At 31.4% G+C, this 24,783-nt stretch overlaps 4 protein-coding genes across 13 annotated transcripts in view; 2 read left to right on the top strand and 2 right to left on the bottom strand.

Moving 5' to 3' along the window:
• The first annotated feature begins 1,462 nt into the window (after positions 1–1,462).
• LOC127070751 (probable E3 ubiquitin-protein ligase HERC4) lies at positions 1,463–7,907 on the top strand. Of its 4 annotated transcripts, none has more exons than XM_051009134.1 (18): positions 1,463–1,633; positions 2,967–3,156; positions 3,283–3,393; positions 3,501–3,623; positions 3,709–3,984; positions 4,086–4,237; positions 4,298–4,414; positions 4,493–4,759; positions 4,939–5,066; positions 5,138–5,306; positions 5,396–5,686; positions 5,750–5,932; positions 6,027–6,113; positions 6,209–6,403; positions 6,489–6,799; positions 6,891–7,040; positions 7,121–7,460; positions 7,547–7,907. In XM_051009134.1, the coding sequence occupies exons 1-18, from the start codon at positions 1,607–1,609 to the stop codon at positions 7,697–7,699; spliced, it is 3,270 nt and encodes a 1,089-aa protein (XP_050865091.1). In that variant the 5' UTR covers positions 1,463–1,606; the 3' UTR covers positions 7,700–7,907. The 4 variants fall into 4 exon arrangements, with proteins under 4 accessions (XP_050865091.1, XP_050865093.1, XP_050865092.1 ...); XM_051009136.1 differs by lacking the exon at positions 1,463–1,633 and adding an exon at positions 1,640–1,792; XM_051009135.1 differs by lacking the exon at positions 1,463–1,633 and adding an exon at positions 1,666–1,861.
• A 678-nt stretch (positions 7,908–8,585) lies between these two features.
• On the bottom strand, positions 8,586–19,396 carry LOC127070761 (putative uncharacterized protein DDB_G0290521). Of its 6 annotated transcripts, none has more exons than XM_051009167.1 (8): positions 18,991–19,396; positions 17,450–17,786; positions 14,942–15,097; positions 13,648–13,748; positions 11,224–11,303; positions 10,484–10,783; positions 10,052–10,177; positions 8,586–9,837 (listed from the first exon to the last, which is right to left on the bottom strand). In XM_051009167.1, the coding sequence occupies exons 3-8, from the start codon at positions 15,064–15,066 to the stop codon at positions 9,559–9,561; spliced, it is 1,011 nt and encodes a 336-aa protein (XP_050865124.1). In that variant the 5' UTR covers positions 15,067–15,097; positions 17,450–17,786; positions 18,991–19,396; the 3' UTR covers positions 8,586–9,558. The 6 variants fall into 6 exon arrangements, with proteins under 6 accessions (XP_050865124.1, XP_050865127.1, XP_050865130.1 ...); XM_051009170.1 differs by having other exon boundaries at positions 10,052–10,174; positions 18,991–19,393; XM_051009173.1 differs by lacking the exon at positions 14,942–15,097 and having other exon boundaries at positions 18,991–19,391.
• A 315-nt stretch (positions 19,397–19,711) lies between these two features.
• Positions 19,712–24,122, top strand: LOC127070758 (zinc finger protein 543-like). The gene is made up of 5 exons (XM_051009163.1): positions 19,712–20,015; positions 20,842–21,172; positions 21,255–21,527; positions 21,624–21,806; positions 21,896–24,122. Exons 1-5 carry the CDS (start codon positions 19,851–19,853, stop codon positions 22,264–22,266), a joined length of 1,323 nt encoding a protein of 440 aa, XP_050865120.1. The 5' UTR covers positions 19,712–19,850; the 3' UTR covers positions 22,267–24,122.
• Position 24,123: 1 nt separating this feature from the next.
• LOC127070760 (S-adenosylmethionine synthase) overlaps positions 24,124–24,783 on the bottom strand; it is a 6,458-nt gene continuing 5,798 nt past the window's right edge. For both annotated transcript variants that reach the window (XM_051009166.1, XM_051009165.1), the window contains exon 9: positions 24,124–24,783. This exon is cut by the window's right edge and continues 435 nt beyond it. The gene's annotated coding sequence lies outside the window, so the exon portion shown is untranslated.

The following is a 24,783-nucleotide window of genomic DNA, read 5'->3' as shown; positions in this document are numbered from 1 at the left end:
GAATTCGTCGAAAATTTGTTCAAACAATTTATACGATACGAATAATTATACTTTCATGAAAATACGCAAGCGTTGATGAAGCGTGCTATAAGAACATTCAGTAATTATGCACAACCCACGCATACATCCTACTTCGAATTTACACATGATACGTAAAAGAGGAAATAGATAATGTTGTATCCATATATATGTACATAAAGTATTGTTTACACACACACGCACACATACGCGGGCGCGTTATTGCACACACTCGCACACTATCAATACAATGAAATATCTAACCTCGAAAATTCGACTAAAGACTAACTCGTGTAAAATGTAGAAAACGCCTTGGCCATTCATTCTGTCGAAGGAAAAAAATCTACTCGTCCCTGTAAACATCTTGTGATTGACTGATGTGTTTACGACTTACGAGTATGTACGTTATCTAACATAATATATCTATTGAAATGATTCTGAAAATTGTTTAGAGAGACGTGTCCTTGATCTATAGACAAATTCTCAATTGCTATTAAAACACGTGTTTTGTAAGGGAAAAAAAAAAAAAAAGAAAGAAAAACTATTGAAAGAGTAACCTTGAAATAGACGAAATACATGTATATAATTCTTTGAGTTTAAAGGCCGATTGTGTTTTAAGGTTAGAGAATGATTAGTCGTACGGTTTGTTGCACTGAAATCATTTGAACCGTGAGATATTATCGATTAGATACGATCAATGATTTCGATGATTTTCAACGTGCATACATTCTCTCTTTCTCTTTCTCTCCTCGTTCCCATCCGTTAGCTGCGTGCTTATATTCTCAAACGATGCAACAAACGACGACTTACTTGTTTTCTCTATGTAAGAGGGTGTTCCTTTGACACGTGTACCACACATTCACGGTGGACCGGTCGCACTTACACTTGCACTAATGCACGCTATCAAGGAACGACGGGAAATTGTGCGATCCACACCCAAAAATCCCGTCACGTTGAGAAAATACTGACACCTCACTAATAATATGGCCGCCGCCCGCCCGCCGATCACCACGCGATGGGGTGGGGCAATCCACGAACTACAAACATAATATATAGATAGTCAACATCATTGTATTTTTCGACTGTTGTTTTACTTCAAAATAAAATCAATTTTTGTATTTTTTAAATAATGCTAATTTTTCTAAGATTGTGTATAAAATTGTTGTATTGTACAATGAATAAAATTATATTTTTAAAGAAATTACTGTCGTTCTGCTTTTCTGAATGTTTCCAAATAAATTTATTATTTACTTAAATATTCTTAATATCGATGCAAGCATTTTAACCAAGGGAAAATATTGCAATAAAATTCATAAAAATAATAACAACTTTCGGTGATGTAATATAATATCGATAATATCATTTTAAAAGCTGTGTGCGTGTGTGTGTGTAATCAGTTTTTTAGTAACCTGAAAATTTATATGATTTATACGTCATAGATGTACTCACCTTTTTTAATTAATTATATTGCACAAGTTGATAATAAATTCGAATTCTTTTTATATACGTTATATGCAATTTTGCTTATCATTATCAGAAAAAGAAGAGGACACATAAATGCATTTCTACGCTCCTGATCCCAAGAACTATGACTCTTGAGATTCGAAAAAGCAAGGTAAAATAAATGTTCATTAAGTTGATTTAAGTTGATCCAAACAGAAAAGGGGCCGCGTGTACCGTGAACTTCGTCTTCTTTCATGTTGGATAGTTATTCTTCATCTCGACAAAGGGTTCTATTTCGATAGTGCCTGAGAAAAATTATTGAAAAAGAAATGTGAGTAAGATAAGTAACAGTAGAAGTGATAAATAAAAAAAAAAGGGAGCAATGGATCTTTTTCGAATGGTAAATGAAATCATGACAAATTTGCCTTTCCCTTTTCCTTTAACATACATATATACATACCTTATTCTAAACAGAATTGATTAGTACCGAATGACAATGATAAACATTGTGATTGTGACTAAATTCATTAGTATTATTACTTTCTTAACCTAACTTTAAAAAAAAAAAAAAAAAACAAATTTTATGTATATTAATTCAATTTGAAGATACACATAACAATAAATAAGAGTGATTACATTTTCAAGATAAGATATTAGAATTTGCTAATGTTAAAAAAGATTGATATTTACGCCATGTCATTCTTTCAAAATTAATTATGTTGATGTATTATTGATAATCTCTTACATTTTCCTTCCACTCTTGTGTCAACCTCATTGTCCTCGAATGTAACAATATTATTAGTTAAAAAAAGAACGAAAAAAAAGAAACAAAAAAAATGTAAAATATATTTTGGAACGTTATTGCACAATATATTTTTACGATTTTTCTTGTTTAAAAATTTCAATGTAATTTAGACATAGTAAACATCTTTGTGTCCACGAAAAAAATAGACAGTTATTTTTAGAAGAACACGTGCTTCTCATAAATCCTATGTCTCGCACATACTATTGATGATTTCAATAAATATGAAAAAAAGACAAAAAAACATGGTTAGTCAATCTGTTTAAATACCTTCTTCAATTCTTTACCTTCACCTTTACTTATCTTTCTCATTGTATCATCTAAAATACATGGTATGCATTTTGTTTTTGTTTTTCTTTTTTTCATCCGCATGCTTATTTATGCTACAATATAAGATGCTTTTATATTTATGCATATATAGGAACAAATTTTCATAAAGTATATAAAATATAAAACAATTTGGATATAAAAGCTTACTATACAAAATGCTATTACTATTTAATGTATATTTAAAAAGTTTTTCTAATAAATTTATTAATTAATTTCTAATAAATTTATAATTAGAGAAATGTTTAATTCCAAATATGATAATATTTATTAAAGTTATTATATTATAAACTTTTTATATGTTTTAATTATTGTTGAACTATATGTTGACATTATTTAACCTATGCAATCATTAATATACTTATTGAAATTATAGGCAAGTTGGTCAAAGAAGCCTCGATTGGGTACTGATTTAGCATTGGGTTGTTCCCTGATTGCATTACAAAAAAATATGTTTTGCTGGGGAAGTTCCATTCATGGAGAATTAGGACTAGGTGGTATCGAAGATGAACATATTCTTACTCCTCGTGAAGTTGATTTTCAGAAATCTACAGAAGTTACATATAGTAAGATTTTTATTTGAATTTATTAAAGAATTAGCATTTTGCTTATTTATTATAATAGTTTTATAGATAGAATCTTTAGAATCTAAAGAAGATACGTGTTTAACGGTGTATATGTTTTTTTTTCAGTTGCATGTGGCGAAAGTCATACTGTAGTTATAACACGAGGTGGAGAATTATATTCTTGTGGAAATAATGACTTTGGGCAACTAGGACATGATAAAGGAAGAAAAAGGTTACGTGAGTATTTTGAATTAATATGTTGATTTTATTTATAATTATTTTCAAGTTTCAGAAATAAAATCTAAGAGAAATAATTAAAAATAATATTCATGTTTTATATATAGGCTTGATATCAGGACTAGAAGCATTTGTATTTAAAAAGGCGGCATGTGGAGCATGTCACACGGTAGCTGTTAATGAATGGGGACAATTATTTAGTTGGGGATGTAACTCTGAAGGTCAATTAGGTACTGTACTATTGTAAAAATATATTATTTGACATTTAATTATAATAATGAAATATCAAAAAAATTCTGGCTTTATATTTTCCAGGATTAAATATAATAAACCCTACTGAAAATATACCACGTATGGTAAAAACATTAGGAACAAATGTAATTGTGCAAGTAGCTTGCGGAATAAAACATGTACTTGCGCTTACAAATAATGGAGAAATCTATGCTTGGGGTTCAAATACTGAAGGGCAGTTAGGCTTAGGTTCTGATGTAATTAAGGAATTAAAACCAAAACTTATATGCAGCTTAATTTCTTTACCTATTGCATTTATTGCATGTGGTGGTTATCATAGTATAGCTATAACTAAGTCGGGTAATGTTTAATATAATATTTAAAAAAACAGTGATAAGATATTAAAAAATAAACTCGTGATTTGTAGAAAAGTATTTCTACATCAATAATTTTTTTTGTAGGTGCTGTATTTGGCTGGGGGAAAAATGTATTTGGGCAATTGGGACTAAATGATACGCAAATTAGATATCTTCCTTGCCAATTAAGAACTTTACGAAATGCCAAAGTATGTTATGCGGCATGTGGAGAAGAATTTTCTGTATTTTTAACAATGGTAAAGTATGAAATAATTGAAAAAATTATATTTAATTATTTGTCATGCACGTTTTTATAGGATGGTGGTGTGTTCACCTGTGGTGCAGGAATGTATGGTCAATTGGGACATGGAAGTCATAGCAATGAGATTTTACCTCGACAAGTTATGGAATTGATGGGCAGTACTGTTACACAAGTACACAAATACTATAGCATTTTTTTCTCACTTTAACATATTAAAAAGTTTATTACATATAATATTTGTCTTTTGCAGGTGTCATGTGGTCGAAGACATACTTTGGCATTCGTACCTTCACATAGAAAAATTTATGCTTGGGGCCTAGGTGGTGCAGGACAATTAGGCAATCGCATTACTCAAAGTGTTACTACTCCTCAAGTTGTACTTGGACCATGGGTACCTCCTAATGGGTCAGCAATGATCAAACTCGACACACAGTTGAGTTCCTATATGATTGATTGCATCGTTAAACATATATTTAGTGGAGGGGATCATTGTTTTGCCACTGTTATTCCAAGAGAAGTAAATTTATGCGTTATAATGATATATACATATATATATATACATTTATATATGTATGTACGTATGTATGTAATAGCATTATGTATGTATGTATATATATGTATTATTGTATTTTATTATTAATGTTAATTCAAAATTTTATTATTAAGATTATATTATATTGATCAATCGTTATATAGGAAAATATTGAATCGGACGATTGCAGAGTAATAGATTCTACTTCTCAGATACTTAATATATCTGAAGAACAATTGGCAGCTTGTCAAAGAGTTCCAAAAGGATCTTCTGTTGATCATGAACTTATGATGTAAGTAAAATCATCTTTTTAATATTTAAAAATATTATAAATTTTTATATTTTATACATTTCATATTTCAGGTATTTAGAAACCGCTTTCAAGAGTCAATCTTGTATAAATGGATCGTTTTTATTTAAGAACGATGCTCATTATGGATGTTCAAGTAAAAACCATGGAGTAGATTTGGATATAGCAATTAAATCCTTTGGAGTAATATCAGAATTGTGTAACGATACAATTCAGGAACTCGTACGTATTTTTTTAGTTTAGAAGATTTATTTATGCATTGATTATTTGTATTGATTGCATTTATTAATATTTAAATAACATTATTTCAGATTTTTAATAGCATAACAGATAGTCTTATACCATCTTTCTCAACCTCTCCACCAGACATAGAATCTTTGAGAGTATATTTAACAGTGCCTTTGTATCATGGTTTCGCAAATCCTTTACATTGGAATGCTTTACATCAACCATTTTGCAAAGCTGTTATAAATTTAAAATCAGAAGCTCTTAAAGTAGTAAGCTCTTGGTGGAGTAAAGCTCCGCCTTATTACTTCGAAAGACTTGTTCGTACTCATAAAAGTGTTGTTTTACATATTATAAAGCAATCCAAACATGACAAGGTAATAATACTTTTATTAAAATTATAAAATAATATAATAAAATCGTACTTCTTTTATTTATAGAATGTATCGTGGAATGTGTTGAGCAAATACGTCTTAGAATTTTTAAGATTATTAAATAAATTAAATCATACTGCTGAAGATAAAATTAGGGTGCCTTATTCCACGTTTCATTTGCCAGAATTAATAGAACATATAGATATTAAAGCTGATTATTTTAAATGGCTGACGGAAAAAGATTATTCGGTATGATAACTGAAATATGCATTTAGCGATATAAAAATTAACTGGTCTGTTTATTCTTTTTTTCTTAAAGTTTATTGTTATTTTTTATTTGCAGAATAATAGAATGTATTTCTGCGATTATCCTTTCCTTTTTGATGCGCAAGCGAAAACCGTATTATTGGAAACAGATCAAGCAATACAGGTATTATTTTACGTTAAATAATCGATCTTCAATGTCCTCTAAAAAATGTAGTGTTTAGTTGACTTTTCTATATATGCGTTTTGATTTAATAATAGATGCAATCAGCAATGAACGAAGCTGCAACTCGTGCTATTACTCAAATGCTTTTCCATCCATATCCTGCTAACAGCATGGATGCAAGACTTCACAATCAATTTGTCACGTTAAATGTTTCACGAGAAAATATTGTACAAGATACTTTACTGGAATTATCTCATTATGACCCTAGCGATTTGAAGAAACCGCTAAGAGTAAGCAGTTTATTATATATTTACATATGTTTTATTTTTATTTTTAATTAGATTTATATGACATATACGTATTATTTCTAAACAGGTGAAATTTCACGGAGAAGAAGCAGAAGACGCAGGAGGAGTTAAGAAAGAATTTTTTATGCTTCTTTTAAAAGAAATCTTAGACCCAAAATATGGAATGTTTAAAGAATATGAAGAGACTAGAACTATTTGGTTTAGTCAAGATTCATTTGAAGACGAAGTTATGTATTCCTTAATTGGTTTACTGTGTGGACTTGTTATTTATAATTTTATAATAATTGATCTACCCTTCCCGTTGGCTTTATACAAAAAATTATTACATGAACCAGTGGGATTGATTGATATCAAAGAAATGTCTCCAGCAGTTGCTAAGTATGTGCCTAATCTATTATACCTTTATCAAATGAAGATGAGAAAGTTAAGCAAACATTATTAATGCGATGAAAATTTTTTTTGATTGCAGAAGTTTGCAAAGTATACTTGATTATGAGAATCCAGATTTCGAAGAGATATTCTGTTTAAATTTTGAAATAGTCAGAGATGCTTTTGGTGAGAGAAAGATATATGAATTAATACCAGATGGTGGGAAAGTTCCTGTTACATTAAAAAATAAGTTAGTCATTGTTATAATTGATTTTTCAATCAAAATAGATTGTATGCCATTGTATTAAAACAATTGTTGTATTTTTTCAGAAAACAATTTGTTGACTTGTATGTAGATTATATTCTCAACAAATCAGTAGAATCTCATTATCAAGCATTTCATACAGGTTTTCACAAAGTGTGTGGAGGAAGAGTATTAGAACTTTTCCATAGTCATGAATTGATGGCAGTGGTTGTTGGAAATGAAAATTACGATTGGGAAGAGCTACAAAGAAATGCAACGTATAAAGAAGGGTACTCAGCAAATGATCCTACAATTAACTTATTTTGGCAAGTATTTCATGAGCTACCTTTGGAAGAAAAAAAGAAATTTTTACTTTTCTTAACTGGAAGTGACAGAATACCTATACAGGGTATGAAAGCAATTAAGGTAAATTATTTCAATTATATTACCTTCCTCTTTTAAGGAAATTTTATATTATTGATTATATTTCATGTTTCATATTTATATCGCAGATAATAATACAACCGATGAGCGATGAACGTATGTTGCCCGTTGCACATACATGCTTTAATGTGCTTGATCTCCCACGTTACCAAACTCGCGAAAGATTACGCTATAAATTATTACAAGCTATTCAACAAACTCAAGGCTTTTCGCTGGTGTGAACACATAAAAGATTATTTTTGTATTGTAATATATTATTATATTTTTTGCAAACTAATTATTACTATTTTTTTTTTTTTTAAATGATGTAAAATAGAAAATCACTATGATGATGTAATTCTTCATTGATGTAAGTGCATGTTCAATTGACAATTGTCGTCATTTGTTCATGCATCGAATTAAAGCAGATAGTTTAATTGCGTCTTGTTACATACTTGTTTTATGATTCATACTATATATCCATTGAAATATTTCAATAACACATCACGGCTTTTGAAAAATTTCAATTCAATATTTGTTATTATCTAGTCATATTATAATAACAAGTTATCTCTTATCATTCGCTTTACAAAGTAAGATATATTCAGATTAATATTTCATTTATAATTATTAAACCAAATAGAGAAAGGAACAACATATGAGAGAAAGAAATGTTTAGCGTTTGTTCATTTAACAAAATTATTATAAATTGCATAGAAGAAAAGTTATAACTCAGGGAGTATTTATTATTATAATGAAGGAGCAATCTTTTATATATCATGTTTTAGAATGTGTCATGACATTTAGTCATGATTTATAAAAGGATTTTAAAGATATGTATTATTATAGAACAAAAAATTTTTCAAAAAAAATATTACGCTTTTAACTAGAGAAAATTTTATATTTTTAACGAGTATAAAAAAAAGATTTATTTCACAAAAACATACACAACCAAATAGAAAACCTCGAATGAAATGTTTGTGCATCTATTTGAAAAATTTATTTATTTGTAGTAAATTTAAGGGTAATGGATTATATGTTATTGAGAAACGTGTATAATTTAATTTTTTATCGCGTCGTATAATAAAGATCCAACTTCATCTGATCCGCGCGAAGATGTTAAAAAAGTTGAAATTTGTAAAGATCTTTTTATTTATCTCTCCACAACAATAAATTACATAATTACAAACGTATCGTTAGTTATTCACAGACACATTAGTGCCAAATTGTGTTATAAAAGATACGTTTTATTTTTAAATAACTATTATGCGACGTCAAATTATGCTTTAGTGCGTTAATGTGTTTTCTTCGATATCATAATGTAATTAATTATATAACATTCGAATATTTTGTTCGTCTATTAATATTATTCTATATTAATTCGATATCGTTTAATCGTTTAAGTTTCTTTGTTCATTTCTCGCATTATTCGGGCATTCGATCTTCGCATATCATTTTGCTGTGTTCATTTTCATTTAAGGACATATATTATAGAGCTGGAAATATTTTGGAAGCATTAGTTGTCCTGTAAAAATGTCATGATCTTTAAAAATGTCAACACGAAAAAAAAAACGTGGAAAGCATACTTGTGCATAAATTTGTTTCATTATTTTTTTTTTTTTTATCAAAATATTTATGCGACTAAAGAAAGAAAGGCAGAAAGAAAAGAAGAGAAAAAGAAAAAAAAATGTAAAATTATGATAATTTACGGGTCGGTCAGTCTCTGTAAATAGATACATATACATATATATATATTATATATATACACATATATATATACATTCTCGACACAGGAAATCTGTACAACGAGCTTGCCAAGACCTATATAAAGAGATGAGTAATATATTAAAATTATGATAAATAAAATAATTCATCGTTAAAGAGTCAGTTTAAAAATGCGATAACTGTTTTATCATTTCTCTCGATGAATCTCATTTTGAAAAGAAAAAAGAAAAAAGAAAAAAGAAAGAACCTGAGGAAAGTGAAACTTCATTTCAAGTAATTAGTCGATTGGCATTATCGAAATTTGCGCAGATATCCTAAAAAATCTATGTAATATTAAGGCGAAAATATAATGCGAATATATTATAGAATGCCTCTGCTAATGTTGGTAAGATGGAGTAAAGTATTGAGTTCCTGGTGGAGCTCTGTAACCTGGATAAGTATTGTTAAGAGCATGTTGAGCAAAAAATCCGCTGTAATCCTTGTTAACTCGACGTGGCCTGAATGCAGGTCCTTTAGCCAGATCCATCCTGGCTCTATTCTCAGCTTCCGTTTGTGCTTTTACGGAAGGTGGTGGCCATTTGAGATCTCCTCTCATGTTACCACTGATTGGAGCTTTTGTTGCAGCAGGTTGTGCTTGGTACACCGGTGCTGGTGCCTACAAAATTAATATATATATTTCTATATTTGTTTTTATATATTTCATTCTAATTATACGATAGAAAGTTTTGAGCAATTGTTCCTCTCCTAAACATGATTTCATTATTAAGTAGTATGTACCTATATAAATGTATATAAAATAAATGAATAAATAATAGTAATATATACATATATACTTTTAAATATCACTAAATGAAAGAAATTTTATCAACCTGTGAGATCGGAGGCTCCGGTCTAAGAACAATGGTAGACGGTGGTGCTTCGTAAGATGCAGGACCGTAAGATTGATACGGTTGATTCTGTTGTCTCGTTCGCTCGTTATGCTCTTGAGGATGCTGCTGAAACATAAAAATATACATCAAGAGATTACCACGAAATTACAATGAGTTTCGCCTTGTATTTCAGATCGCTTCGTTCAACTGCATGGGCCATTGATAATCCTTGATAGTCGTTGGAGGTTGAAATGAAAGAAGACAGATCGAAAGCAAATGAATATTATCTTCATCTGCTCAAATTTCCAAAGCACGGACGTGTCAAATTACATCTATCTCTTCCTCAAATCTTCGAATTTTTTCTTTTAAAGTTAACAAGTTAAAAATATTTCAAGAGACACAAGGTCAACGTCCGTACCTTGAATCACTTACCTTCCAAGTAGTCTGAGCTTGTTGTTGTTGCTGTGGTTGATTGGACCAAGCTTGAAGAGGATGTTGTTGTAGAATAGGTGAAGTAGCAGGTGGTGTAACAGGTGCCCAACCTTTAGGTGCAAATGGCTGTTGAAAATGCGATGGTTGTCGTAGAAGAGTTCCACTTGGACTGATCGACGGCGATGGAGACGATGGAAGAGCACTCTGAGTCGATGAACGGGCTACCGTCGATGGTGGTTGAGGTGATGGACCTGACGAAGGACTGCTCTGGTACGAGGGAATCTCACCGATTCCACGGGTCTTTTTAAGGGAAAATAAACATATGGTCGTTTGCTACTAAACGTGCACATTCAACGATCCTCCCACGATTCGATTTCTTTGCCGCGACACGATTTCTGAACAATTTTCAACAATCGAACGTGCAATATCCTAGCTCGACACTTTGATCTGATACGTGATACATACATATTAACAGGCTTCACGACATTGCAATACATATACATGTATATATAACGTGCACGAAGATTCACAGTGCTTAATTTATATGTTCAAAAAGAAAAAAAAGAAAAAAAGAAAAAGGACATCTTCGGAATGAAACATACAAGGGAACACAATTATGCTAAAGGCTGCCATGACAAGTTCCGTACGTACCAAATGACTGGACTATGCTATGAAAGACACTAAGCATCAAGTAACAATATCAACGAATATTTTATCGTCATGTGAATCGTGGAATTTACCTTCGCTTGTACAGGTCCTTGTTCAACGAAGTCAAGATCTTGATCTTCAGGAGGTGGTGGCCAAGCAACACGTTTCAAATCTGAAACAAAATAAAATTGTATGTTAAAAAGTTAATAAAATATCTATATATACATATATATGTCTAATAGTTGATTTATAATCCTTTACAACTCTCTAATAAAATCTAAATCATTACGAAAGAGATCATATGATCAAATTATCAACGAACGTCTTCATCATATTAATGTACTTGGCTGTAGTTGCTGGACGTAGCGATCGTTTCGTAGGACATTGCAAAAGATTAAAAGATAAATAAAAAAAAGAAAAATATAAAATTAAAAAAAATAATAATAAAAGAAAAATATGTGAAAAGAAATCGATTACGTCAACATCGTGGGATTAATATTCGTTATGTTGATTCCTGTCGCTCTAGCCAAGTTTATATTTATGCGATTATTATCTTAAAATTTTCATGATTCCTATATGACCTCGTTGTATTCTTAGTTTCTTCAAAACTCGAAGGCCGAATACATGTATTTTGGAACGATGAAATTTTTTTTAAAAATTTCTTTTGAGTCCGAACTTTGTGTGTTAAAAAAGAATGTGCGTGTGTGTGTGTATATATATATACATATATATATATATATACATATATATATCATATATATATATATATTTGAAAATTAAAATAGAAAGAGATATCACCTCATGTTCAAAAATTTGACATTAATTAAAGTGCATGCACGATGTTTTCAATTACAAACTTACTATAATATTATTATTTTTTGTGATTATACACTATAAAATATCTTCCAAAAACAAAAAAAAATCATGGAAAATAAATTTCGATTCACTGAGCACAAAATGTTGTCACTATTGTCACATATTCTTCCAGATATATTCTTCCAAATCTGATTCGACCATACGAATATCATCTCGTCAATCCAAACGATATCAAACATTGAAAATACAACAATTATTATTATTATTATTATTACGATGGATTTATATACGATGTGATATTTATCACAACGTACCCTCTATCTTTTGCACACAATTTTGGAAACGAAGTTACTCTCAGGTGTATTAAGTCGATGGACACGACTTTGCCAAAACAAAAACTGGCCAACTACTAACGCTAAACGAACATTTCTTCTACCTTTCATGATTGCCGAAATGACCTGGCCACCGATTTTAGAGTTTCCTTGGTGATTGGCCAAAGAGTGGGGATACTAGACAACCAGCCAGTGATTATTGGTTGATTTTCAAAATTTTCATGTTACCGGTAATTTACAGCTTTCCCAAATTTCTTTTTCTCTCTGCTATGTTGTTAACATACATTTTTTTCAACTTCTTTTTAAAAATTTTGTTGCAATATTTATATATGCAGAATATCTTTCGATCAAAAAATCGTGCAGAAATAATTATTAATTATGGAATGGCAATTAATTTTATGATTACCTGCAATTAGAAAAATTACATTCGCTTCTAATATTATTAATGGCAGAAGCCTTTGATAATAGATCACAATGATCTTTTGAAGTTAGAAGAGCATCGCAAAAGCTCGTGTCTTTGGATTGTGTTAGGAGCCTCTTGATCAAAATTAGTGGGTACTAAATCCTCCGTACTTTTTTTCTCGTGGAATTGGTAGATCGGTATATTCCTTGCGTGTCAGTGATCTTGTTAGTCTCCTGCGACGATCAGTTTAAGTTCCGTTTCTTGCGATCTGGGCAAAAGCAGCAAGCGTAAGTAAAACGTAAAATTAGCTCGCTAGAATGTAAGCATATAGTGATAAACATAAATTATTAAGTTAGGTGAGACTAAACTTCAATAGGATGTGTATGTATGTATGTATGTATATAAAAAAAAAAAAAAAAAAGAAAAAGAAAAGAAACGAAAGAAAAAAGAAAATTCTAGTCTGAATGATACATTTACAGATAATTAAATGCTGCTAGAATAATTAAAAAAAGAATAAATGATTAATTTGAAAATTCTGCGATCATTAGAATATTTTTGTAATTATCGATATAGAGTTATACTTTGTCATGCACTCGACACATGCAAGGTCAAAGTTTCTCTTAAAATTCGTCCTTAGGGATTAGAATGACCCTATATTAAAAAGTTTTTACGTTTTAGACACCTATTTGCTAATTTGGCAAAATGAATCTTTGAATAGTCGCCAGACACGTGGTATATAGCAGAATAGTAAGTATATAGCGAATGAATCAAAGATGCATCGCAGACATTATGGAACGGTGTCTCGAAGATGTTAATAACACCGCGTTAAATTAGCACATACGGACATTTGCCTACAATTAATTATATATCAACGGTATGTGCCATTACGTCTATACGATAATGTTATATAGTCGTACTCGGCAGGTGAACGAAATAATAAAGATGCAAGAATTCGTGAAACTCACTTGGTTGACCACCTCGTTGTCTTGCTTCCTCCTCTTCGAGCATGCGTAGGACAGCGCTGTTTTGCAAATTTGCCGGCTTGGCCAGCTGATTGAAATCGATCCTAAAAAGAAAAATCTCCTGTAAACATCTACTGTTTTGTTGATACATCAAAATAATAACTATTAGAGAGAGAATGAACTACTTAACAGGCTGATTATAGCCAAACTTTATTATGTAGAATATTAATCAAACCTGACGGTAGACTTTTTATAATTTTACGATTAGAAAACCGGGTGAATGTATCTAGATAATGATACGTAAGATCAGATATAGCGAAATTAGCCAAATGATAAATATTAAATTAATCTGACGAAATGAATGAAAGTGACAAATAAAATAAAAATGAAAGAAAACGAAAGAATCGAACCTTCTTTGAGCGATCATATTAGGAAAGAAATGAAGCAAGCGCGATTGAAGAACAGGGGTGTATCGGGAAAATCACGAGAGACTGCGGTCAACCGTATAGCCAGGGGCCATCAAACGCGAAACTAAGTCAAGTACGACGTTCGCGGGCTTTGCGCAACGACTAGCCTCCGAGTCCGCGTTTATTTCTAACCGGTGTGATTCGGCCCTCTGAAAATAACGGGGGGCTCTCGCCAATGACGACGTCGAAGACGACGACGACGACGACGAAGACGACGACGAAGACGGCAGTAGCAGCAGCCGCAGCAGCAATCTCCTGTTCTCTCGGATGATTCATCTCGACTCGTATAAGACACTTATATGAGACACTACCTTCTAAATCGACGTCACTCGTCGATTCTTTATAGCCGAGGCTAGAGAGACGTATGGTATATACGTGTGTGCGTGTATGTGTATATATATATATATATATGCGTAGAATTGACGTAAGGTGGTTGACTTACGTTTATCAATAGGTCAATCAACCTAATATTTTTCTTTTTATTTTTTTTATCTACTTCCATTCACATCCTTATCACATTAAAAAAATAAAAATCATAATTATAAAAAAGGAATCAAAGACCTAGAGTTTTTCAAGAACTTCCAAGACGATCTAAGGATTAGATACCCCCTTCTCTGAGAACAATTAAGAAAGAAAATGAATCAGATTCGTTAGAGAATAAAGGGAAATTATCGAGTGAAATTTATCATGGATTATAATGAAATAGAGAAAAAAGGAACGATTACGTTATCCTGGGATGAAAATTCTTTTTGTCTTTTTCTCTCTCTCTCTTTCTCTCTGCATTCTTCCGTAGGTCGTGTGCGTGATATTTTAAGTACGAATGTCATTACCCGACTGCTCCATTAGCCAGAACCTGAGTTTGCCTCTCCAAAGTCTCCTGTATTGCTTGCGGTGAATACAAGTTGATCGGAGAGTTGAATTGCTTGTTAACATATTTCACTTTCTGCCCGGACATATTTTTTCTTTCTTTTTCCACTTTCTTCTGACTACAAATAAAACATTCATATTAATTTCTTTGAAAAATATAACATTTTTAAGATAAATTCGTTCATCACGTTCTACTTTCAATGTTGACTCGTCTTCCTCTTATTTATATTTAAAACGCACCACCACTATACAATCAATGCTCTTAGTCCGAAGATATAAAACGGTCGAGATGATTCAACTATTTCACTTTACTCGATTACTAATCGTCAGGCACAAGTGATACAGAAACGACACCGAAAATTCTACTGGCGAATCACCTACGTGTGATCATTACTTCAAGATTGTCCGCCACAATGTTTGGACATTTGATCGCAAATACAACGATCGCATATATTGCAAAGTGTTCGCATGTTCCAAAGTTCGTGCCAAGAAATCCGCGTAGAGAGAGGGTTGTCGAAAAAGCAAGAAAGGACGTATATGATCGTTCAGCTTCGGTTCAGTCTATTGAAAACGATAATACCCGAATGGTTCTTATATCCAGTTAGAAGTATTTCCTAAGAGTTCACTGACACTATCTTTTAGCTTTGGAAATTGGAGTAAGCTATTTATCGCTTAAGTTACAACGAGTACTCTCAAATGTCAGAAGTGACATTGACGAGAGGGCAACGCTTAGTCAATCTTCGTCAAATTTCCGCAGACTTTCCAATAAACATTCTATTTCAAGTTATATATTCTAATCATGAATGAATGAAACTAAATGACGAAAGAGAAACTAGTTTCATGGAGTAGAATCCTTTGGAGAGCTAAAGTATACATTCGTGTAATTCGGATTAAGCCTAGAAAGAAGAAGATAAAGAAGAAAAATCGAAAACTCAAGAGATGAAGTATTTTATTCAGAAAGTTAAAATTTCTTACTGAAATATCTTGATGCCGGGGGTAGCCACCGTTGGCCTACCATAGTTATTTTTGCTACGAAATTCCTCCGAATATATCTACATCGTCCGCAAAATCTCGTACGTCTCTCCCTCTTTTCCCTGTTAAACGAAGATACGTCAGATTTAGTGGATATCGTATGTATAGGATCGTATTGCATTACGATATAATCAGAAATGTTGTACGAAGGCGAACGTGTAACACATCGAGGGTAAAATAGCGATCAAGCCAAAAATCTTTCGAAAGATCGAAGACAATTAGTTTAAGCATTAGAAACATTCTGCGACAACTGCTAACGTGAAATTTCGATATCCGTTTCCTTTACATAACTCATTTCTATTTCCACCAGCTTCGTTGGTATTTGGGCGAGCTCTTTGGATTGAAGCAGAGAGCTCTTCTTTGAAATCTGACTCCTCAGACCGGAAAATTCGTGCCAGACGTGAAAAAAAAAAGAGAAAGAAAAGAAGACTTTCTAAGTGAAAATTACCAATGATAAGTTTCTCAAAGAAATGTGTCTTCTTTCTTTCTTTTTATTGAAATTTTCTCAACACACACTTACTATTTTTTTTCTCTCTCTCTCTCTTTTTTTTTTTTAATGCGCCACTTTGATGCTTGTATTTTCTCTCTTGTTTTCTTTTGTGCAATCCACACTGATCGGATGCCAAGTATTCGACATCGAGATATCCAAGATCCGAGATTGTTTACACGCTCTTCTTCTCCGTACCGATATTATAGATCGACCGAACTATTTTTATGTCTGCATTACGATACAAGATACATATATACGATATTGCCTATTTCAGTATAGTAAAGAATGTGCTCTGTGAAGATTGACGATGAAATCGTAACGAAAGTAATAAGCAAAAAAATATATATATATAATTGTGTAGTACAAGTAAACAAAAATAAACTAACTCTAAAATATGGTCGAAGAACTCTTTAAAGAAAGAATACAATGCGGAAGAGACTTTTCCTCTCAACTTTCTCTTCTTCCTCGAACTCTCCGTTGCTTTTCCACGCTTCTCCGCTTCTGCTTTATCTTCAAAGACTATATACAAGACCAAAGTATAAAAGAGATACAAAAATAACAAGTATAAAATTAGAAATCTAAGAATGACTATAGTATATCAAGATTATACCAAAATATATCTCCTGTCGTCTAATAAAAAGATAAATATGAATACTGAACAACGTGTAAGTATATATACATACATACATACATGCATACATATATATATACACACACGCACAAATTTTTGTTTTGATTGTCTCTGAAATAAATACAATAATGTATGATATTGTACGAGCCAGTCAAAAAAAAAAAAGAGAGGAAAAGAAAATATAAAAAGAAGAAGACGATCAACCGCAAGAGAATTATATTTCCGTTTCCGGTATAAACAAAAGTGAAAACGGTGTTGAGTAAAATGTAAATGGTAAGAGAAAGAGAGCTTTCGTTTCTCGGAAGCTTTTAAACCTACCTTCGTGTTGAAAAGGTGAAACACGCGTTCTTCGTCTATCGAAACACACTGGACTCGTAAAAGCAAAAGCATGCGAGAGTACCAGCGGAGTGATGACTATCTCCCTCTTCCTCTCTTCCTCTTTCTCTCTCTTTCTCATTCTCATATCCACAGGACGAAGTTATTTTCGAGTCCCCTCGCACCGCTATCCATCGTCTCCAACCACTTTCCTGGCAAACGCAAGAAAGTCATTTGCGTTTTCTCGAAGCTTTTCTCACGTTAAGCTTCCCGCTCATTTTTCATTCTACCTTCCGCCAAAATGGCGCTATTATGGCGGGTTCTTTTACTCCAGGATAACCTGGAAATACAATTACTGTTTTACGAACATAAAGATTTACGAGATATTCTCTAAATCAATCGATTCTTTCAATATACATATGTATCAAGAATTAGAAAATAAACGTAATATAATTTATATGCGAATACGGCTACAGCTTACTTTTAAAACAAAATAAACTAAAATCATTTATATTCTTACGTTTGTGTGATAACAGATCTCTTCAAAGTTATTTATTTCTCCTGGAGAAAGATAGTATGGTAAAAGGAATAATTATAATATAACTTTACGATAAATCTACATATCTCTAAAATAAAATACTTGTATTTAATTATTACAACGAGAAATGTTTTCTACCTGAAAATGAAATATATTTGACGCGTAAGGTATATACGATAACTTTTTAGTAACGAATAAAATGAATGCTACGTCCACCTAGCGTTAAAAAAGAAAACTATATCGAGTATCTGAAAATATTGGCGCGTTATTCAATTTCTAATCTTCATCGTTAGATGGCGATATTATTTGTTGTCTACGTTTACAAAATTATCTTGAAAGCTGACAAAATATATTCAATTATCTTTTTTACATTTTCTTTTCTATCATAATCAACAAAAGAAAAAGAAATTTACATTTAATATTTTCTTAGAAAAATATACTTATCTGTTTCTATCCTCTTTGTTAATAATAATGATTGTTTAAAAATAAAAATTAATTTGTCGATTCATGTACTATATCGCAAATACTGTCGGTAATGTAATATTCTAATAATGCGGATTCAAATATACAGAAACGTAACAAAATATTGGCACGTAAAAGATCCTAATAATAGATAATTAACATCTTACTGCATTATATTAAACGTTTAAACATATATTATATATATACCCATAAATGATACATACATAAATACATACATGTAATATATAGATATATACATCATACACATAACACACGCATATATGTGTGTGTATATATATAACTCGTCTAAACTTATATATATAAGAAACTTGTTGCAAGTTAGGTTAAGTTCTAAGAAAAATGTCGATACTTCATTTTATGCGCGTATGCCTTTGCAAATAATCGATCCTATAGAAATTATATTAATATTTATCGCAAGTATCATTTTCCTTACAATATAGACGCATATATTTATATAATAATCCTTAATTATCTTGTAAATTCGAAAAATAAATGAACTATTTAGAAAAGAAATTATTCTTACCAAAAGAGTAACGAACGTGAACACCGATCTCTACGTCATCATATTCCAAATGTCGTACTTTCGATAATCGAACGGCGCCTGATATCACGTTGTACCATATAACTGCGAATTACGGCTATATCGACGATCAGGACACGAATACGCTGACACGACGATCAGGACATGAACGAACCCGTCGATATTATTCCATATCGGAGAAACGCGTTCTTCTATGCGCTTATACCATAATCGTTTTGTTCCTAACGAAACGTTGAAAGATCTTCCTCCAAAGTATACTCCTAACTCTGTTCAACTTTTTTACTTATTTTCTGTTTCTTTACTTTTTTTTTTAATTCCTTTTTCTTTCTGTCTGAGGAATGAGTCGAGTCAAGGAAGTACAAACCGCACACTGACCGTTGAAAATTCTTTCATGACTACGAAAGAATAAGAAAAAAAGAGGTAGAAAGAGAAAAGGTAGTAGTTCGTTTCCCGCCGTTAAGAAGAACGTAAGAGATCAATAAAAGCTACCGCCCTTACCGACTCGCGATGCAGCTTGCTCTCAAAATGGATTCCTACGTCTTCCTCTCCCTCTCTTTTCGACGAGTTCTACTATTTGTTTCTTCGTCATACTTTTAAAATCGACGATATACCGTCCTTTTCTCATGTAGTTATAGAAATGGCGACAGTGTCGGAAAACGAGCGATCGCAGCGCTATCGAAACGCCCATTGGTCGAGAAACCTTTTCGACGCCGCAGCCATTATAGATCCCGTTGTGAGTGACCGAGTCTTCGATAGCTCCTACTATTTTCCGGGAAAAGTACGCTTCCTAAGCAACGCCGACATCTGAGAAGCTCTCGTAAAGATAAACTTCATTGGGAATAATGAAAACGTACAGTAGAAAAAAGGGCGATGGCCCTAGCAACGTAATTATTCACGTGAACGAGTTGTGCCGACTGTGCTTGGCAAAGGAAGAAGAGATGGTGCCGATTTTCGACGACGAGACCATACCGTTGCCTCTTAGAATCATGGCATGCGTCAATTTGGAAGTGAGTAGCGTCCATTTATTGGCGCGCTAGAATAACAAACAAAATCGATGACGTTTAGATTTTTTTTTTTATATTATTCACGAAACGTTTTCCATACGAAGTGATTTTACGAAAAATAGGAATCTATTTTATCTTTTCGCTTGATTATTTCTCTTCTACATCTCTCCTCCCTCTCTTTCTCTTCTCCTTCCCTCCCTCCCTCTCTCTCTCTCTCTCTCTCTCTCTCTCTTACAATTTCACATCCTCTCTTTTCTCCTCCAATCCGCGTCTGTAATTCATAGGCGCGTCGCGCCTCTCTGTATGCGTTAACGTACATACGCCTTTAGGAACTACCAGCTTTACCGAGTTATCGACTTCGTACTCGCGATATCTCGTTCCTTCGTTTACAGGGATCTAGAACGAGAGAGCGCACTTCTCTACGAGATGTAATAATACCTTTTACCTTTCGGATTTATAGAAATCTGCAACGTTCAATCACCAACATTTACCTCTATGCAATTCGATTAGAGAGCCGATAATAACGTTGGAAAGCATGACAATGAGTGTAACAACGTTCGGTGCAAAAATATTTCTGATAGTTATATAATTTTTTATTCAAGTAGCTTGAAACTTTTATCTTTTTAAAATTTTCCAATGATAAACTATTATACAACTTTATAAATAAAAAGTAGAATACATTGAAACATCAGTTAAAACATCAGAGATCATTTTGAAGTAATTGCAGTTAAAAAATTATACTTTGCTCTCATGTATTTAAATTTATTATATATATTGTAAGAATATAATTATATGTACTAGAAGAATAAAAAATGTATATGTTATTTAGGTTTTTGAGGAAGATGGTTTACCAAATAAAATCTGTCATCCATGCAAGTACCAATTGGAAAAGTCTTACCAATTTAAAAAGAAATGTGAAGCTGCTGATGTTAAGCTCAGGAAACACATGAAATTAATACGTCAGTTGACCGGTCAAGATGAAGAAACAGATAATCAAGAGAATAACACGGATGATTTGAAGGAAGCATCTGGCAGTGGGAAATCTAAACAAGTTAAACAGTTATTAGCTGATTTAGTGTCAACTAAAGGAACTGGAGGTCAAGCGGATGGAGATCCCATAGAAGTTACAGAAGAAGAATTGGTTGGTGGATATATTTTAGGTATGTAATGATCAAGATTGAAAACTATTAGCTACATGATTTATGAATATATAAAGTCTGATTAAGTTCTTTCAATTTTTAGGTATGAATTCAGAAAATCCAGAAATGGAAGAAACTATGTCTGAAGATCCAGAAAGTATTACATTAGTACCAGCTGAAGAAAGAACGGCAAAAGCTCGATGTACGATACGTACAACGAGAATTAAACAAGAACAAGAATCTGAAGATGAAGCTGAAGAAGTACAAAGAGCTATCGCAAATGCAGATCATAAAAATGTTTACATGATGGAGCTGACCAGCAACAGTTCTGGTCAAGGAGAATCATTGAAATTACAACCAATGGGTGACACAATAGGTACATATATCACAAACCTATCACGAATATATATATATATGTGTGTGTGTATGTATGTATAAAGGAAAGTTTAATATATGATTCTTTTCTATATAGTTGAAGCAAATACAGAATTAAAAGTATTTCAATGTGATAAGTGCCCAAAAGCATTCACTAGAAGAATAATGTTAAAAAGTCATCAGTCGGTTCATTCTACTCAAAGAGGATATACGTGTCAAGCATGTGAAAAGTGGTTCCCTACAAGATCAGCGTTAATAAGGCACGAACGCACACACACTGGTCAGTTTTAACATAAGATACCTATTGTCTCTCTGAATGATAAAAAATTTAATGAATTTATTGTGAACTATGTTTTTTATTATTTTTAGGTGAAAAACCGTTTGGTTGTAATATATGTCATCGGGCATTTGCACAGAAAGAAATATTACTACGTCATTTAATGACTCATTCTGGACAAAAACCATTCCAGTGTCAACATTGTGAAAAAAGTTTTACGCAACGCGAAGCACTGAAAGTACATATGCGTCGGCATCAAAAGTTGGATCCAAACGATATTCAACTCCACCATTGTCAACTATGTCCTAAAGCATTTTGTCATGCATCAGGACTTAGCAGGCATTTAGTTACGCATACTGGTAGAACGTATAAGTGTGTTGAATGTGAAAAATCTTTTACTGATAAAAGTTCACTTTTAAGGCACAGTCGTATTCATGCACCTAAAAAGATTTTAACGAATTAATGTTCAACGAATAAAATTGCGTTTTACTTCCAACTGAAGAAATAAGAATTTTACTTCTTTGGGTCCAGTTGTAAATTTTTTATAAAATGAAGAGAGTATACTCTCATACTTTTATAATTACAAATGAAAATAATAATTGATAATGATCATTTATTATAATGTACGTCAAATGATATTCAATTTTAAATTATTATAAATTATTATAATTTTTTATATATTAACATACAACTGACCCATAGAAACTTTGGATATCGTTAAAAGGTATTCTGCCTTTTTTCAATTCTTATTTGATTAGTCCCTATTTGACAATTATTTTCGTTTATTCTTTCGTTGACTCTTTAAATAATGTATTAAAAAACGAAAAAAAAATTTCCACTGCGCTACACTATCTACACTTTTTGTACAAAGTTATGTAACGAATGCAAATAGTGTTATTTACAATTAACATGTATTATATATTGTTTAAAATTAGGAAAAATATAAAGTTTTCTTTCAATCAGTTATAAAGACAGGTTAAAATATTTTTTTAAATAGGCACGTTTTTAAAAGAAAAATAGATTGGTCCTTTCAGTGTATATTCATAAAAGACCTTATGTACTATGTACACGATTAAATATATATTCTATGTATATATACCTATAAATATACAATATAATGATGGTAAATGTTTTTTCATCTGATGTAAGTATCATTCATCTTTCATATAAGTTTCAAAGATTATATGATGTTCGATATACATATACATATCCCATAACTAATTCTTAATAACTTTATTATTAAATACAGAATGAAGTTTATGTACACGATCATAATTATTTTTACTTGCTAAAAGTTCGACAGACAATTTTTTTTATATTGAGACTCATAGCAACATTATTAACTTTATAAAATGCAAAACTTATATACCACTCTATAATATGTAGAGACATAATCATCTATCCGTGAAATATTTTTTTTAGGTATTGTGTTTGCAAATTTAACGTTTCATATATATACTTTTTAATTTGGTGTAATATTATTAATAGTTCGATGGCATAGGAAACATTACTGAAACACTTTTCGTCTACTTTATATCGCATAATATTTATAATTTCTATCCGTAACACATCACCCTTCTATTAAAGCAGTATATTCGAAGGTATGAGTGAACTATAAATGTTAAAACTTCATTATGTGATTCACAAATGCTGTGTTCAACCTTTCATAAAAGTACGTAAAGTTATGATCATTGGGATACAACATTATTTCTTGCTACTATCATTCATTTAATGTACATTATTATAATTATTCGAAATTTCGTCTAATAAAAAGAAAAAATTGTTAGCATAAGCAAACATTAATAGATGCTCATACAAGGGCAATTTGAAAAATTCAAGGCTTTTTTTCTTCTTTTTCACTTTAAAATGTGTTTCGTTTAAAAAAAAAGAACTTATACATTTAAGAAAAAGAAAGAAAAGAAAATGAAAAAGCTGCGAACTTTTCAAATGATCCTGGTAAAAAAGTTATTAAGTACACCGCAACACTATTACTTTACACGGCAGTAGAGAAAGAATAAAGAATCGTTGCGCAATGTACATAGGTGAATATTCTAAATGCTCGCTACGATTGTTCATAGATGTCAAGTGCGACAGAGCTCAGTATTTTCATTACTATTAAAATATCGTACAAAGTAGCCTAACTATATTTATAGTATTTTCACATAAATTGCCTTATGAAAACACTATATTGAATAGATAAATATATTTCATTCTAATGCCGCTATATCATATAATAGACCATGATATATTTAATCAAATGACATGAAATTATTATGAGAAAAAGAACGGAACAAAAAAAAAGGAAGAACAAAAGCGGAAGGAAAGTTTGACCGTTTATTAAAAAAATTCATTTTATTATAATTCATGTATATTACGATCATTCTTGTGCATTTTTACATTGCCAATATCGATATATAATGGATCATATATCAATGAAATAGCAAAGTTCCTACAATTCATTTCATTTTTCTTTTTTACACATTTCTGTCAATGTTTAAAATCATGACATCATTCATAAACTAATCATCGTACACTAAAAATTGAATAAAATTTTTCTCACTATTGAGCTCCGTCACACGATCTGTGCTGGATCTCCATTCTTAAATTCAATTCATATTGATTGATATTTCATATTGATTGAGAACGATTATCTGTTTTCATAAAACCAGATTATTCGCAAACTATTCACTAATATGATTCTATCTACATGATGCTACATAAAAATCACAAGAGACATATGTCATAGTCAGTATATGTGAAATTATACGAAACTCATACCTAATCTAAGCATGACACTGTATCCAATTATTGAGAGAATAAAAACTCCTATTTTTTGTTAAATACTCAGTTCTCAATTTTCTTCACATTTTTCTTTTTCTTTTTTTTTTTATTTTATTTTATACTAAAACTAATTCCCGTCAAATCTTACGACACTAACGTTCGCTATTAGATTCAAGAGGAATAAAAAGGAAGAGAAAGG

This window comes from Vespula vulgaris, chromosome 19, assembly GCF_905475345.1.
Source record: "Vespula vulgaris chromosome 19, iyVesVulg1.1, whole genome shotgun sequence".
Taxonomy (NCBI): Eukaryota; Metazoa; Arthropoda; class Insecta; order Hymenoptera; family Vespidae; genus Vespula; species Vespula vulgaris.
The sequence above is the reverse complement of the archived record's forward strand: the minus strand, read 5'-3'. Positions and strand labels throughout refer to the sequence as shown.